The sequence below is a fragment of the Ranitomeya variabilis genome, chromosome 2, assembly GCF_051348905.1.
Source record: "Ranitomeya variabilis isolate aRanVar5 chromosome 2, aRanVar5.hap1, whole genome shotgun sequence".
NCBI classification, from domain to species: Eukaryota; Metazoa; Chordata; class Amphibia; order Anura; family Dendrobatidae; genus Ranitomeya; species Ranitomeya variabilis.
The window spans coordinates 335374628-335391372 of NC_135233.1; the positions used below are offsets into that span (position 1 = coordinate 335374628).

The window sequence follows — 16745 nt, forward strand, 5'->3', positions numbered from 1 at the left end:
TACTAAGTGGAGGACTATATGGAGTATTATATTAAACAAGCAAAATGCTGCCTATTCATAGAGTGATAGGATTGTTTATGCCGGAACAAAAATCATTGTTTTCAGCAGCACATCGCTGGTGTAAACTGCAGATATGCTGCTGATAACCTGATACTGTATGGGGACAGATTGATCTAACAGTGATTGTTCTGTCCCCATCATTGTTCCTCAGCCGGTGTACACCGCAGATGTCCTGCTGACATGATGATACTGTACGGGGGCAGATTGATCTACTAGTGATCGTTCTGTGTAAAGAGGCCGGGAAACAAACGTCAAACGATTTCAATATTGTCAATCACACTCGTTCAGCGGCATGAACTCAGCGTGTGTAACTACAACTGAAATGCTTCTGTGTGATGTACAATATGTCAACATTTGAGGCCCCATTTTAAACTTTTGTCTAGGGCCCCACTTTGCCTAAAACCGGCCCTGATTGTAATGTATGGAGGACTTTATGTGCCCATTATGCTGTATGGAGGGCTGTGTGGGGATTACAGTTGGAGAATCATAGTGTGATGGGGGTCACCATTCTTTGTTGGGGGAACTGAGGGAGGGGGGTACAGTAGGGTCATCATACTGTGCGTGTGAAGGAGTTCACTGTGGGCATATAATACTGTATTTGGGAGCACTTTTATTTGCATTATACTTTATCTGTTTTATTTAAGGTTTTTTTTATCCTTTGTTATTACATATTTAAATTAGGCCATGGTGCAATATGCTTTTTTTTTTTTTTATGCTGTTACATAACATATTATTCCACTATAATTCCAAAAGTTAATCGTTTTATTTGATAAGGAAAAACTTCTTCAATTGTAGACATTTTTTAAACAAATATCAAGGTTGGCCTGCAACTTTCTGCAAGCTTTTAACTTTGGCCATCTGTGTTTTTGAGTTTGATATCCCTACGTTAAAGGGATTGTTCTCATCATGACAAAGGGTTACAATTCCAAAGAGGTTGTAAAAACAAACTTTGCAGTTTTACTTTTGATAAAAAAAATCCTCTCCATTCTCAAGAACAGACCTTCACTACAATTGGTGGCTAGTATCTTAGGCTTGTAGTGCAGCGCTTACAAGCTTTTTGATATTGACTCTATAGCGCGCTAATGTACGAGTTGTCTTTCTAATCTAAAACCTCAGTATTCAGGACACTTTGCAAAAAATAAGTGGGTTTTGGGCACTCAGTCTCTAAAAGGTTCGCTATCACTGCCCTAGACCTTTCTCTGCACTAGATAGTCAGGTAAGAAAACACTTTCATTAACCTAAACCAGTAAGGTAAAAACCTTTGTACCCCATCCTACCATCATGGATGTTGGCAATAACCTCCTCCACCATTCTAGGCCACCAAGGAAGCAGGTATTTACATCTCACTAAGCTAGACCACAAGACCTTGCATCAGTCCAGTACACCATCCTATGCCCTAGACCTTATGTTCTGAACCTGTAATACAAGTACCCCAAGGAGTACACATTATGTTTCTACAGTGTACTAACATTGTCCTTATGCTGTATTCAAACTCTGACAAAGATTTTTAGCAACAATGCTTTAGATTTTGCTGAATACCTGAAACATTTTTAATCAAGCCTTATTCCATTTATCCAAATGGTATCCATATCACTTCAGAGGGAGTTTGAGATCTACAGTTGAAGGATCTCATTAACTTATTAAAAATTAACTTTTAATCAAATATTTAAAAGAATTACAACAGTAAAAGAGCTAAGCTCAGAACAGACAAACACTTACAAAAAATACCTAGATAGTTAAGGTGCTCACTGCTATCAGTATTTTCAGCAGCTTGTAAAGATTAAATGCACAATCAGAGCTCCAGACATAGCAAATCTCCAAAATGCAACCAGTACATTGATATAGTGATCAAGAAGAATGGCTCCTTCTCACTTCTTTCTGTATGCACTTAGTTCCTGCTGAGTCAAAAGACCGGGTTAGCAGCTTACAAAAAGGGGTTCTTTTCTACTGTCTGTGTCGTGCCGAGAGTAGTTTCTGCCCTTATAATAGCAGTACCCAAGTGTATATCCTATAAACAATGTACCCCTACAAAATATCCCTTGGACATGATTCAACCTCATTCTTGGGGTCTCATCAGGGGAGAATATTTGCAAGAGGGCAATGGATCTAACAGGTCCTAAGATAGCAAACAAGATGGGGTATAGAGAAGGTCATGCAGTGGCACCATAAACCCAGCTTATGTATAGGAGAAGTGTGCTAAGTGCTGCACTCCTTCATAAAAATTGGGATTCTGGGGCGTGCTTGGTGTTGTACAAGTAGCCCCACCAATACCATTTTGTTCCGCCATCTTTAGATCTGTTAGATCCATTGCCCTCTTGCAAATACTCTTTACTGATGAGACCCCATGAATGAGGTTGAAAGGTGTTTTGTAGGGGTACGGTTGTTTATAGGATATACACTTGGGTGCTGCTCTTGTAAGGGCGGGAACTACGCTGTGCAAGATGGGGACAGTAGAAAGGAACCCCTTTTTGTAAGCTGCTAACCCGGTCTTTCGATCCTGCAGAAACTAAGTGCATACAGAAAGAAGTGAGGTGAGAACGAACCATTCTTCTTGAGCACTGGTAATATTGAGCACTGTATCAATGTACTGCACGCATTTTGGAGATTTGTTGAGATATCTCTGGAGCTCTGATTGTGCATGTAATCATTGCAAGCTGCTGAAAATACTGATAGCAGTGAGCACCTTATCTATCTAGGTATTTTTTGCAGTGTGAATAAGTGTTTGTCTGTTCTGAGCTCAGCTCTTTTACTGTTATAATTATATTAAATATTTGATTAAAAGTTAATTTTTAATAAGTTAATGAGATCTTTCAGCTGCAAACTGAATACCTGAAAAAGCATTACTTTTGACCTGTGCTATACACACACTGCAATCTGGAAAAAGTAATTATATCTGCAGTAATGCAATCATAAAAAGTATGTATCCTAAACTACCGTATTAGATTCTTTTTATGTGACAGTACTAATGAGCAACTTCAACAGTAAATTTCCTTTGCATATGCAGGAGTATTTATGGAATACTGGAAATTGGTTCAGAAGTGCATTGCACTTGACATATTTCATTTAAAGGGAGACATGTTCCACGTCTCCCTTTATCTATGTTGATAAAGGACACTTAACATACCAATATGGAGATCATAAAAACATATAATAATAAAAAACATCTAGAACGCATAAGGTAAATATGGTTGTTAATCAAAGAAACAAATGCTGTTCTCTGAAGTTATAACATAATTTGTCAAGCTCAGATGAAGCAATCCATGGCTTGATTCTTTTTTTTTTTTTTTTACTTGTGCATTTATAAATCACTCTTTTCTAAAGCACAGTGATAATTAAGAGGACCTGTCACTTGCTAAAAAAAAAAAAAAAAAAAAATCAGTCAGATACCTTGCAAAAAATCCACGAGCATCCCTGATTCTGCCCATTTTTCCATTTTGTGCAGCGTTGCTCCTTTGCAAAGATATTCACATTTGTCTCATTTGGAACGCATTATGTGAAATCTCTGCTCAGCTGACAAGCTGTGATTGGCAGCTTCTGGGAGGGAGATCTGAAAGCACATGCCCGCAATGAAGACTCAGAAGGAACCCCCAGTTAGTCTCCAAGCAAAAATTTAAAATAAAAGCAACAAATCTGAATATCGCCGCAATGCAGTGATGCGGGGCAAGGTGTAAAAAAATCATCAGAATTGGGGGAGCTCAGTGATTTTTACGAGGTATTTCACTCACTTTTTTTGAGCAACAAAAATATTCAATATTCTGCCATGTTTTCATAGAATAGGATGAGCTGCACAGATTGATATATAGTATTTGTGACAGCATTTATTTTTATATAATCTGTATTTTAATAGTTTAGATATCTGCTCATTCTTGACTCAGAAGTCAAGTGGCCAGTCTTATCAGTGACTGACAGCCTTCTCTATGGAGCATGCATATGTAGAGATAGCTGTCAGTCACTGATAAAGAAGTCTCATGGATGTCTGAGCCAAGAAAGAGATCTAAGGCTATGTTCACATGTCTAGTAGTTATTTCCATTTTAGATCAGTTTTGGGATGACAAAAACAAACCTAAAATATTAAGCAAAGGATCCATGTACTTGAAATATTCTAAAGTGTCTTCAATTTCATTACAATCTATTTATTTACTGAAACAAAAAAATGTAATGTGCACAACGTTTTTGCATTGCCCAAAAAAATTAATAGCAACTGGATCTGTTTTTTTTTTTTTTTTTTTTTAAGAAATAAAGTCTATAGGAAACAGATCATAACTCATGGTCATCTGTTATGTCATCCATTAATTGATCCATTTTTTAAATTGATAATGTCATTTTAATTTCTATTCCATAAATCAATAGTACACAGGAAAATAAGAAAATTTGTAATGTATCTTATCAGAGAAATTTGCTTCTTTCCTCGCTAGTACTATACTTTAATTTTCAAAATTCTAATATCCGGGTACAATCTCTACCCAGTGAAGAGGGATTTTTATATTACTGAGATATTAACCCCTTTCCGACATGTGCCGTTATAATACACACGTCGGGTTCCCCCTGTTTGGTGCGGTCTCAGCGCCAGAGCCCGCACTTTTCCAGGAACATGTAGCTGATCTATACAGCTGACATGTGCCCGCAACAGAAGCGGGTGGAATAGCGATCCACCTGTGGCTGTCAACTAGTTAAATGCCGATCTGATCATCGCCTGTGTGTAGCAGAGGTGATCAAAGTACTGCACCTTCTAGTCTCCCATGGAGAATATTGAAGCATGCAATAAGTTTTAAAAAAATATGTTTTTACAAATATTAAAAAAAATCTGAAAGTTAAAATCACCCTCTTTTTGCCCCATTCAAAATAAAACAATAAAAAAAATCAAATATATATATTAGGGTGTTTCATTTTGTATGGTAAAAATTAAAATGTCAAATTTTTGCAGACTTTGCTTATGCCCCGAGTCTCACTAATGTAAAAAGTATATATGCCAAATTTCAAGATGTTCGAACAATGTTTAGAGGTTGAACACTTTTATCAGTTTAATAAAAGTACGCAAAAAAAACAGATTTTCAATGTTAAGTATTTTTTATTAGAAATTCAAACAATTAAAAACTTAGAATAATAGTGACAATAAACAGTAACATTGATAGGCAGTATCATACGTATTAAATCATTAAAACAATGTGCTGTGAAAGATGCAACTCCTTCTTTTGTTCGCTTGGTGACGGCTTTTCTATGATACTCGACAACTCTTAACAAGAACTGTTTCTGTTGTTCATCTCTGATTGAATTATTAACCCCTTAGTGACAGAGCCAATTTGGTACTTAATGACCGAGCCAATTTTTACAATTCTGACCAGTGTCACTTTATGAGGTTATAACTCTGGAACGCTTTATCGGATCCCGCTGATTCTGAGATTGTTTTTTCGTGACATGTTGTACTTCAAGTTAGTGGTAACATTTCTTCGATATTACTTGCGATTATTTATGAAAAAAATGGAAATATGGCGAAAATTTTTAAAATTTTGCAATTTTCAAACTTAAATCAGAGAGATATGTCACAAAAAATAGTTAATAAATAACATTTCTCACATGTCTACTTTACATCAGCACAATTTTGGAAACAATTTTTTTTTTTGTTAGGGAGTTATAAGGGTTAAAAGTTGACCAGCAATTTCTCATTTTTACAACACCATGTTTTTTTTAGGGACCACGTCACCTTTGAAGTGATTTTGAGGGGTCTATATGATAGAAAATAACCAAGTGTGACACCATTCTAAAAACTGCACCCCTCAAGCTGCTCAAAACCACATTCAAGAAGTTTATTAACCCTTTACGTACTTCACAGGAACTAAAACAATGTGGAAGAAAAAAATGAACATTTAACTTTTTTTTGCAAACATTTTACTTCAGAACCATTTTTTTTAATTTTCACAAGTGTAAAAACAGAAATGTAACCAAAAATTTTGTTGTGCAATTTTTCCTGAGTACGCCGATACCCCATATGTGGAGGTAAACCACTGTTTGGGCGCACCGCAGAGCTTGGAAGTGAAGGAGCACCGTTTGACTGTTTCAATGCAGAATTGGCTGGAATTGAGATCGGACGCCATGTCGCGTTTGGAGAGCCCCTAATGTGCCTAAACAGTGGAAACCCCCCACAAGTGACACCATTTTGGAAACTAGACCCCCCAAGGAACTTATCTAGATGTGTGGTGAGCACTTTGAACCCCCAAGTGCTTCACAGAAGTTTATAACGTAGAGCCGTGAAAATAAAAAAATCGCATTTGTTTTCACAAAAATGATTTTTTCGCCCACAAATTCTTATTTTCACAAGGGTAACAGGAGAAATTAGACCACAAAAGTTGTTGTGCAATTTCTCCTGAGTACGTCGATACCCCATATGTGGACGTAAACCACTGTTTGGGCGCACCGCAGAGCTTGGAAGTGAAGGAGCACCGTTTGACTTTTTCAATGCAGAATTGGCTGGAATTGAGATCGGATGCCATGTCGCGTTTGGAGAGTCCCTGATGTGCCTAAACAGTGGAAACCCCCCAAAAGTGATACCATTTTGGAAACTAGACCCCTTAAGGAACTTATCTAGATGTGTGGTGAGCACTTTGAACCCCCAAGTGCTTCACAGAAGTTTATAACGTAGAGCCGTGAAAATAAAAAATCTCATTTTTTCTACAAAAATGATCTTTTTGCCCCCAAATTTTTATTTTCACAAGGGTAACAGGAGAAATTAGACCACAAAAGTTGTTGTGCAATTTCTCCTGAGTACGTCTATACCCCATATATGGGGGTAAACCACTGTTTGGGCGCACCGCAGAGCTTGGAAGAGAAGGAGTGTCGTTTTACTTTTTCAATGTAGAATTGGCTGGAATTGAGATCGGACGCCATGTCACGTTTGGAGAGCCGCTGATGTGCCTAAACAGTAGAGACCCCCCACATATGACACCATTTTGGAAACTAGACCCCTTAAGGAACTTATCTAGATGTGTGGTGAGCACTTTAAACCCCCAGGTGCTTCACAGAAGTTTATAACGTAGAGCCGTGAAAATAAAAAAATCACATTTTTTCTACAAAAATGATCTTTTTGCCTCCAAATTTTTATTTTACCAAGGGTAACAGGAGAAAATGGACCCCAGAAGCTGTTGTACAATTTGTCTTGAGTACGCTGACACCCCATATGTGGGGGTAAACCACTGTTTGGGCGCATGGCTGAGCTCGGAAGCAAAGGAGCGCCATTTGACTTTTCAATGCAAAATTGACTGGAATTGAGATCGGACGCCATGTCGCGTTTGGAGAGCCCCTGATGTGCCTAAACAGTAGAAACCCCCCAAAAGTGACCCCATTTTGGAAACTAGACCCCCCATGGAACTTATCTAGATGTGTAGTGAGAACTTTGAATGCCCAAGTGCATCACAGAAGTTTATAATGCAGAGTCGTGAAAATAACAAATATATATTTTTTAACAATAAAGATTTTTTAGCCCCCAAGTTTTTATTTTCACAAGGGTAACAAGAGAAATTGGACCCCAAAAGTTGTTGTCCAATTTGTCCTGAGTATGCTGGTACCCCATATGTGGGGGTAAACCACTGTTTGGGCGCACGGCAGAGCTCGGAAGGGAAGGAGCGCCATTTTGGAATGCAGACTTTGATAGAATTGTCTGCGGGCGTTATGTTGCGTTTGCAGACCCCTAATGTACCTAAACAGTAGAAACCCCCACAAGTGACCAAATGTTGGAAACTAGACCCCTAAGGAACTTATCTAGATATGTGGTGAGAACTTTGAAAGCTCAAGTGCTTCACAGAAGTTTATAATGCAGAGTAGTGAAAATAAAAAAATATTTTTTTTTCCAACAAAAAAGATTTTTACCCCCAAGTTTTTATTTTCACAAGGGTAACAGGAGAAATTGGACCCCAAAAGTTGTTGTCCAATTTATCCCGAGTACGCTGATGCCCCATATGTGGGGGTAAACCACTGTTTGGGCGCACGGCAGAGCTCAGAAGGGAGGGAGTACCATTTGACTTTTTTAGCGCAAAATTGGCTGTCGTGTTTGGAGACCCCCTGATGTACCTTAACAGTGGAAACCCCCCAATTCTAACTCCAACCCTAACCCCAACACACCCCTAACCCTAATCTCAACCCGATCCATAATCCTAATCACAACCCTAACGATAATCACAACCCTAAACCCAAAACAGCCCTAATCTCAACCCTAACCATAACCCTAATCAAAACCCTAAATCCAACACACCCCTAACCCTAATCCCAACCCTAACCCTAATCCCAACCCTAATCCCAAACGTAACACTAATCCTAACCCTAATCCAAACCCTAACCCTAATCCCAACTCTAACCCTAACTTTAGCCCCAACCCTAACTTTAGCCCCAACCCTAACCATAACTTTAGCCCCTGTCGTCACAAAAAAAGTTCAATGTAACCTTTTTTTTGTACGTCGCGTCCGCCATTTCCGCGCATGCGTGGCCGTAACTCTGCCCCCTCCTCCCCAGGACATAGACTGGGCAGCGGATGCGTTGAAAAACTGCATCCGCTGCCCACGTTGTGCACAATTTTCACAACGTGCGTCGGTACATCGGGCCGACGCATTGCGACCGCCCCGTACCGACGCAAGTGTGAAAGAAGCCTAAGGCTACTTTCACACTAGCGTCGTACTCGGCCCATCGCAGTGTGTCGGGCCGACGTACCGACGCTAGCGTTGTAAGCGCCGCACAACGGGTGCAGCGGATGCTGTTTTTTCAACGCATCCGCTGCCCCATTGTGAGGTGCGGGGAGGCGGGGGCGGAGTTCCGGCCACGTATGCGCGGTCGGAAATGGCGGACACGTCGCACAAAAAAGTTACATATAGTTTTTTTTGTGTCGACGGTCCGCCAAAGCACGACGCATCCGTCGCACGACGGATGCGACATGTGGCAATCCGTCGCAATGCGTCGCTAATGCAAGCCAATGGAGAAAAAACGCATCCTGCAAGCACTTTTGCAGGATGCGTTTTTTCTCCAACGACGCATTGCGACGGAAGCCAAAAAACGCTAGTGTGAAAGTAGCCTAACCCTAACCCTAGCCCTAACCCTAACTCTAACCCTAATTTTAGCCCCAACTTGTCTTCTCCTGCCGGCCGGCAGATGGCAGCAGATGGCGGGCGCACTGCGCATGCGCCCGCCATGATGAAAAAGCCGGCTGGCAGGAGAAGACAGAAGAGGACCCAGGGACCCCGGGTGAGTATGATAGGGTCCCCGAATCCCCCTATTTCTCTGTCCTCTGATGTGCGATCACATCAGAGGACAGAGAAATAACTGATCGCTTTTTTTTTTTTTTTTGCGGTCGCCGGTAAACTGTTAATTACCGGCGATCGCAAAGCAGGGGTCGGTGCAAACCGACCCCGATCATGTTCTTTGGGGTCTCGGCTACCCCCGGCAGCCGAGACCCCAAAGATCTTCCGGGTGCCGGGCGGCGGGCGCACTGCGCGTGCGCCCGCCATTTTTTCCCGGAAAAAAGATGGCGGCGCCCATGGGGAGACACGAGGAGCACCGGGGGAGGTAGGTGAGTATTGGGGGGCTATTGGGGGCCATCGGGGACCACATTTCTCTGTCCTCCGATGTGCGATCACATCGGAGGACAGAGAAATTAAACAGCAAATCGCGTTTTTTTTTTTTTGTTGCGACCGCCGGTAAACGGTTAATTACCGGCGATCGCAACTCGGGGGTCGGTAAAACCCCCCCGAATCATGTTCTCTGGGGTCTCGGCTACCCTCGGCAACCGAGACCCCAGAGAAAATCCGACTCTGGGGGGCGCTATTCACTTTTTCCACAGCGCCGTTAATTAACGGCGCTGTGGATTAAGTACCCTTAGCGGCCGCCGTTAAAAGGCGTATCGGCGGTCGTTAAGGGGTTAAACTTCTTTATCAGAGCAATGCCCCTTTCCGTGGTGTCATTCAGCACCTTAAGAGCATTGATGGAGCTTCTTAGTGTATCACTGCAATATTCTTCTACATCGTGGATCCCAAAATTCAATTCAAAGAATGTCTTTGCTTTACTTGTAACAAAATCGCTGAGTCTTTTCCTTCAAAAACTAGTTTTTTACCTGCCAACTGTTTCAGCTTTTTTTTCTTTGCAGGTTTCATTCTTAAATTTTCAAACATTTTATCCTCTCAGACTGACTGATACGTTCACCCAAAAATGCCAATCCTATGTTAGTTTCTGACAGATACCAAATGTGACTCTTAGCCACTGTGAGGGCACTTTCTCTGACATCTTTATCTGGATAATATTGCAAAAGCTGTAGCATCTCCAAATCATTCTTTGGAGCCCATCGACTTACAACTGCCTCGTGCCAAAAGCGGACATATATTAGACAGACAAAACACACTACTTTTCTTATTCCTTTCAATTCGGTATTAAAAATTTGCAGTTGTTTAGTGAATAGCATAATTTTGAGTACATATATGGCCTTTGCCATCCACTTTGCTTCAGTCAGAGCGCCTGGAATCCTAAATTTGAAATAGTTTTCATCCCAACCTCCAAGATATAGAAATGATAGTTCTAATAGCTCTTTGTAATCTTCTCTTGGATGACTGCCATCTTGCAAGACATTGTTGAGGTAGTCCACTATTTTGACACATTGTTCTTCTAGAAAACCTTGAATGGGATTTTCTTCATCTAACATCGTGGATGTCAGGACTCTGAACATTTTTTACCTTTTGTGCATTACTGCCCTTTTCCAAGATGGCGTCTTTGGTCTCATGTGCACTGTGTCTTCCTGCTATAAAACTCCACCCCAGCCTTCAGTCTGTGCTAGAGTATTCTGCCTTGCATCCAGCTCCTGAGCTCTGATTACTCCCTGGCTATATACCTGCTCCTGTGAACCTGTGTGGTGATCCTGCTACTCTGCTCTGAGATCCTGCTGCATACACCAGTTTCCAGTAATCCTCCTTCATCTGCTGCTCGTGTTTACTTCCATCTGCATTTGCTGGACATGTAAGCTGTTTCTGCTCTGCAAAAACCTGAGACTATTAATCAGGCCTCCCTGGTTGAGCTAAGATATGATTTGAACTGCCTTATAAGCTTATCTATCTGTGTTTGGACTAAGACAAGTATTTATTTGTGTCAAGTATCCTCAAGAATAGCTGTGCTTCATAGACTTTCTGCTTGATTGCATTTTCCTCTGAAGTTTCTTATAGACTGCTAAGCTGCGTTTAATATTTACACCAAGTGTTGTGGACTTGAGTTTCTCTCTGCACCTGTTTGAATCACCGTGTGATAATATAGACTTTACCACTTCTAAAACTGTGTCCTGTAGTTGTCTTGTTCCACGCAAAGAGTCTCCTGAGTTATCCCCTATAATTATTACAGTGGAATAGGACATATCAACTGAATTCCACTGATTTTGGAACTTTCGGAAAATCTGGATGTCAGGACCACTTGATGGTATGTTACAACAGTTACCAAACACTCCTTTCAAGATTAATTTGTGGGTGTGGTGGCGGCAAGCCAACCACAACAATGGTCACCCAAATTCTGTTTCAATTCTGATACATGCTCTTTGGATCATTCCTGTATTAGATGCAGTTGTATCGAAAGATATACCAATGATACGGTCACGCAGCATGAATCGGTCCACCTCCTGAATAACAACTTCAGCCATTAGCTCACCAGTACCTTTCTGGGCAACAGGTACGCCAAGCAAATGCTCAAAATATTTTCCAGTTTCAAGAACAGCAACTCTATCTTCTAGAGTTTTGACACTCCCTCAGGCAACAATTCACTATCCCAATGTAAGATTAAATGAGGAGGATTTTCAAACAGTGACTTTTCCATGTTCTCAGCCATTTGTCTTCTGTTAATCGCCCGAGCTCGGAAAACGGTAGATGGAGATATGGAAATGCATGAAAAATTGTGACCAAGGCTTTCTGCAGTTGCAATAAATGAAGTACTTGCTTGTCGAAAGGAGAGTTGTTCTCGATCCCATGTAGCCGTGAGTGTGTAATCAAGAGGTTTTAATCTACGACCTGCACAAGATTTTTTCACTGGTGGTGCAGAAAATTTGTCCACTTCGTGAATTGCTGATGATGGAGATGAGACTGAGTGTTCCACTATAACAGTCTTGTTCATTTTGGCGATTTCTTTATAATGTTTCATCTTGTATGCCTCCTTTTTTCTGTATTTATTTTCTTCTTTTTAATTTGTGAGGCAAGAACCTTATCTACACCACTCATTGATAAACTCATATAATCCTCTCTTTGTGACATGAGGAATGCTTTATCGTCTTCTAGTACGCTATTCATGGAGATCACATTTTGCCTGGCAATATCAAATAGCTCAACAAGATCACCTTTCCAAATCTGCTGCTTTATATTTACTTTGTTAATGTTTCTTGATTTCTCTTTACCCAGATGTTGATATTCCTTGTATAAGTTCTGTATACGAGTTTGGATATTCTCCCCTGTCATGACAGGGATACTTGCTTTCTTCCACACTTCCTGTAGTTTAATACTTGTGGATTTAGCAGCACACGAGAGTGTTTCTTTCATTTCCTTGTGATGGTAAATAAAAACTAAAAGCACGTGTTCCTTGGGAGTCGAGCTCCCAAAAATTCACCACCAGGCACCTTTTCAAGTAACCAAATTCCCTTTCTAGTACTCTTTTTCAGTTAAACTACCCGCAAAACATAATAGAAACACAACATACACATTAGTGTGATGTCGATGATATATTTCAGTACTTTCAGATAAAAGTGATCAAAGTGTGCAACCTCTAAATATTAATTGATTTCGCTAAAATTTTTTACATGGATCTTTTAGATGACTTAGACCAAGGATTCAAGCAAAGTCATAAGAAAATCATAACTTCGGAAAAATGAAACACCCTAATACACATATTTGGTATCGTCCACTTCAGAATTACCCGATCTATCAATATAAAAAAAATAATTAACCCGATCGCTAAACAGCGTAACGAGAAACAAATTCAAAACGCCAGAATTAATTTTTCTTGGTTGCCGCTACATTGCAATAAAATTCAATAACGGGTGATCAAAACATTGTATGTACATCAAAATTGTATCAATAAAAACGTCAGATAGGCGCACAAAAATAAGCCCTCACCCAGACCCAGATCATGAAAAATGGAGACACTACAGGTTTCGGAAAATGGTGCCATTTTTTTTCCAACAACTTTTTGACTTTTGTTTTCACCACTTCAATAAAAAAGAACCTAAACATGTTTGGTGTCTGTGAACTCGTAATGAAGGGGAGCAAAAAACGAAAACGCAAAAATGGAAAATGACCCAGGGGTTAAATAACAGTTGCTGCTGATAAGATTCTTTGTAGATAGGAGGTTCAGAGAGGGAGGAGCTAGAGGCTGAGCTCATCCCTTCTACTTAGAATCTTATCAGTAGCACCTGCCATCTCCTATCTGAGTAATGTAAAAATCTGCCTTCAGTGTATACAGATTTTACCTGGAAATGAGAATTTTGAAAAGAAAAGTACTAGCAGGTAAAAAAGCAGATTTCCCTGATAAGATATATTATGAATTCTCTTGTTCTCATGAATACTACTGATTTTTTAAAATAAAAATGTAAATGATGGTTACTCTGTAATCCCTTTCCAACATCGGGTGTAAAAGCTGTATGCCCACGTTGCGTTTTTTATGCGTTTCCACCGCGTTTTTGCTGCATCGGAAACGCTTAAAAAACGCATTCCCATGCAATCCTATGGGATTCCGCAGTTGCTGTGCCCATGCTGCGGATTTTCCAATTGCAGAATCGCATAGCGGTAAAATCCACAGCATGTTCATTATTTCTGCAGAATCGTGGTGATTCAGCCACCATAGGATTGCATTGAAATGCTCACTTTACAGATGTGGCTATGTGGCTTTACGCATGCACTATGCTTGACAAATGTGACCAACCTGTCAATCACTTTTGATTTGAAGCATCACTTGGAAAACGCAAGCATTCTGCAAGCTAAAAACGCTTGCAAAACGCTTGTGTTTTGCGGGAAAACGCATGCGAATTCCACATGCGTTTTACCCGCGGCAGGGAGTTGCGGAAATGCTGTGGACATTTCCGCAGCATTTCTGCAACGTGGGCACATAGCCATATAGTACGCCGATGTCGGACTCCCCTCAGCACCGGAGCCCGCACCTTTCCGGGCACATGTCAGCTGATATAAACAGCTGACATGTGCTCGCAACAGTCGCGGGTTGAATCGCGATCCACCAGCAGCTGTTAACCCCTTAAATGCCGCTGTCAATCTCTGACAGTGGCATTTAGCTCGTGCTTCTGGCAAGCAAACCGGAAATTTCGCCCATCGGTGAGATTGCGGGTCACCGATGGGTCGGCATGACAACCAGAGGTGTCCAGCAGACCTCTATGGTTATTATAGCCAGATTGCTATGTGCACCGGCAGGTGGTCGACACTCATCTGATCATCGCCTGTATGTAGCAGAGCTGATCGGGTTATGGCAGCTTCTAGTCTCCAATGGAGACTATTGAAGCATGCATAAAGTAAAAAACAAATGTTTTTAAAAATATAAAAAAAATAAAAAAATTATAAAAGTTCAAATCACCCCCCTTTTGCCCCATTCAAAATAAAAAAAATTGAAAAAAATCAAATATACACATAATCGCCCGCTCTATCAATATAAAAAAGAAATAACCTAATCACTAAATGGCGTAACGAGAAAAAACAGTAAAAACACCAAAATTACTTTTTTTGGTTACCACAACATTGCATTAAAATGCAATAACGGGCGATCAAAAGATCATATCTGCACCAGAATGGTATCATTAAAAACGTCAGCTCAACATGCAAAAAAATAAGCCCTCACCCAACCCGAGATCACGAAAAATGAAGACGCTACAGGTACTGGAAAATGGGGCAATTTTTTAAACAAACTTTAGAATTTTTATCACCACTTAAATTAAAAAGAACCTAGACATGTTTGGTATCTATGAACTCGTAATGACCTGGAGAATCATAATGGCAGGTCAGTTTTAGCATTTAGTGAACATGGTAAAAAAAACAAAAATAAAACAACTGTGGGATTGCACTTATTTGCAATTTCGTTTCACTTGGAATTCTTTTCCCGTTTTTCAGTACACAATATGTTAAAACCAATGGTGTTGTTAAAAAATACAACTTGTCCCGCGAAAAAACAAGCCCTAACATGGCCATTTTGACCAAAAAATAAACAGGTTAAGGCTCTGGGAAGAAGGGGAGCAAAAATGAAAATGCAAAAACAAAAATACCTCTGGTCATTAAGGGGTTAAAGGGGAATCTGTCAGCATCTTTTCGCTATGTTATCTGAGAGCAGTATGATGTAGAGGCAGAGAGCCTTATTCCAGCAATGTGTCACTTACTGGGCTGCTTGCTGTAGTTTTAATAAGATCACTGGTTTATCAGCAGGAGATTATCACAAGAGGACTAGTAAACCTGCTGCCATGTACTCCTCCATATTTATCCCAGTATAATCCCTGTTTTCTCTGTTGTAGATGTAGCAGATGTGGTCAGAATGCTGATCTCTGTATAACTCCGTCCTCACCACTGATTGGCAGCATCCTTTGTACACTGCATTATGAGCAAGCTGCCAATCAGTGGATGGGAGCGGGGTTACACTTATTAGCATGACTAGCCTGCACGTGAGACGTAGTCAGGCAGTGATAATCTCCTGCTGATACACTGATTGAAACTTCAAAACACAACCTAATAAGTGACACATCCCTGGAATCAGACTCTTGCACTATATTATGCTGCTCTCAGATTAAATACCAAAAACCTGCTGACAGTTTCCCTTTCAATACTGTACATGAACATAACACTAGGGGTCTTCAGAAAAACAGCTAATAAAACTAATCTGTTACAAATGGAAAACAAAAACCAAAGTGTGGATCTCTTTTTTTCCTCAGTTTGTAATTGATCCAGTTTTTGTTTATTTTTTATTACTGGATCGGTTACAAACGTACAACTGGACATGTGAATATAAGACAAAAATCTTTCCCTATAGACCTCTATATGAACCTGCTTATCTCCTCCTGCCCTATATAATGATGCTGACGAGATCAGACTGCTTGGTCAATGAGACAGATTTCTTTTGGTTGGAGACTATGCACTTTCAGCATCAAAATCAGCAGCCAGCTTGTCTTTTTTATTCAGCTGTTAGCCATGTTAGTAGTAAGAGAAGCCATCTGTTTGCTGTAATGTTAGTGAGAATTAGTGAGTGGAACGTGGATCAGCAGTTATGGAATCATTTCATTATGGAAGTGAATTAACATTACCAACCTACCTACAGATGTGAACCGCTCCACAGCATATGATAACAAATCTAATGGTTTTGTGAAAACAAAAGGTAAAAGTATAAAATAATTTAATGATACAGTAAATAATTGGGTACAATATCTTTATCAGCAGGACTAGTACAAGGCACAGAAGAAACAATTAACTTAGTCAATTTGGGATCAGGAAAGAGGTGATAGTATTTGTACCTCCTCGATAAGCTACCTAGCAACCTATACAGCATTGGAAGTCTTGGTGAGAAAAGGGACACAGGGATCTGTGGCAGGTGACTTACAGATAAGGTTAAGCAAACAAAAGGGTAAAATTGATTTTTTTTTCAGCTGGTATTGCAGACAGAGAGGAAGGAACAGTTTTGGCTGCAGCATGAGGTCTCCCAGCTACTCTTGA

The 16745-nt window shown here is 40.3% G+C and overlaps 1 protein-coding gene across 5 annotated transcripts in view; it reads right to left on the bottom strand.

Annotated features, from left to right (window-relative positions):
• The window catches only part of DOCK11 (dedicator of cytokinesis 11), a 395594-nt gene that overhangs the window by 217579 nt on the left and 161270 nt on the right, over positions 1-16745 (bottom strand). For 3 of the 5 annotated variants that reach the window (XM_077285358.1, XM_077285357.1, XM_077285360.1), the window contains exon 31: positions 16348-16386. The exons of the other annotated variants lie outside the window; for them this stretch is intronic. In XM_077285358.1, the coding sequence (XP_077141473.1) occupies positions 16348-16386 (39 nt within the window). The remainder of the gene's footprint in view (positions 1-16347; positions 16387-16745) is intronic. 5 annotated transcript variants of the gene reach the window in all.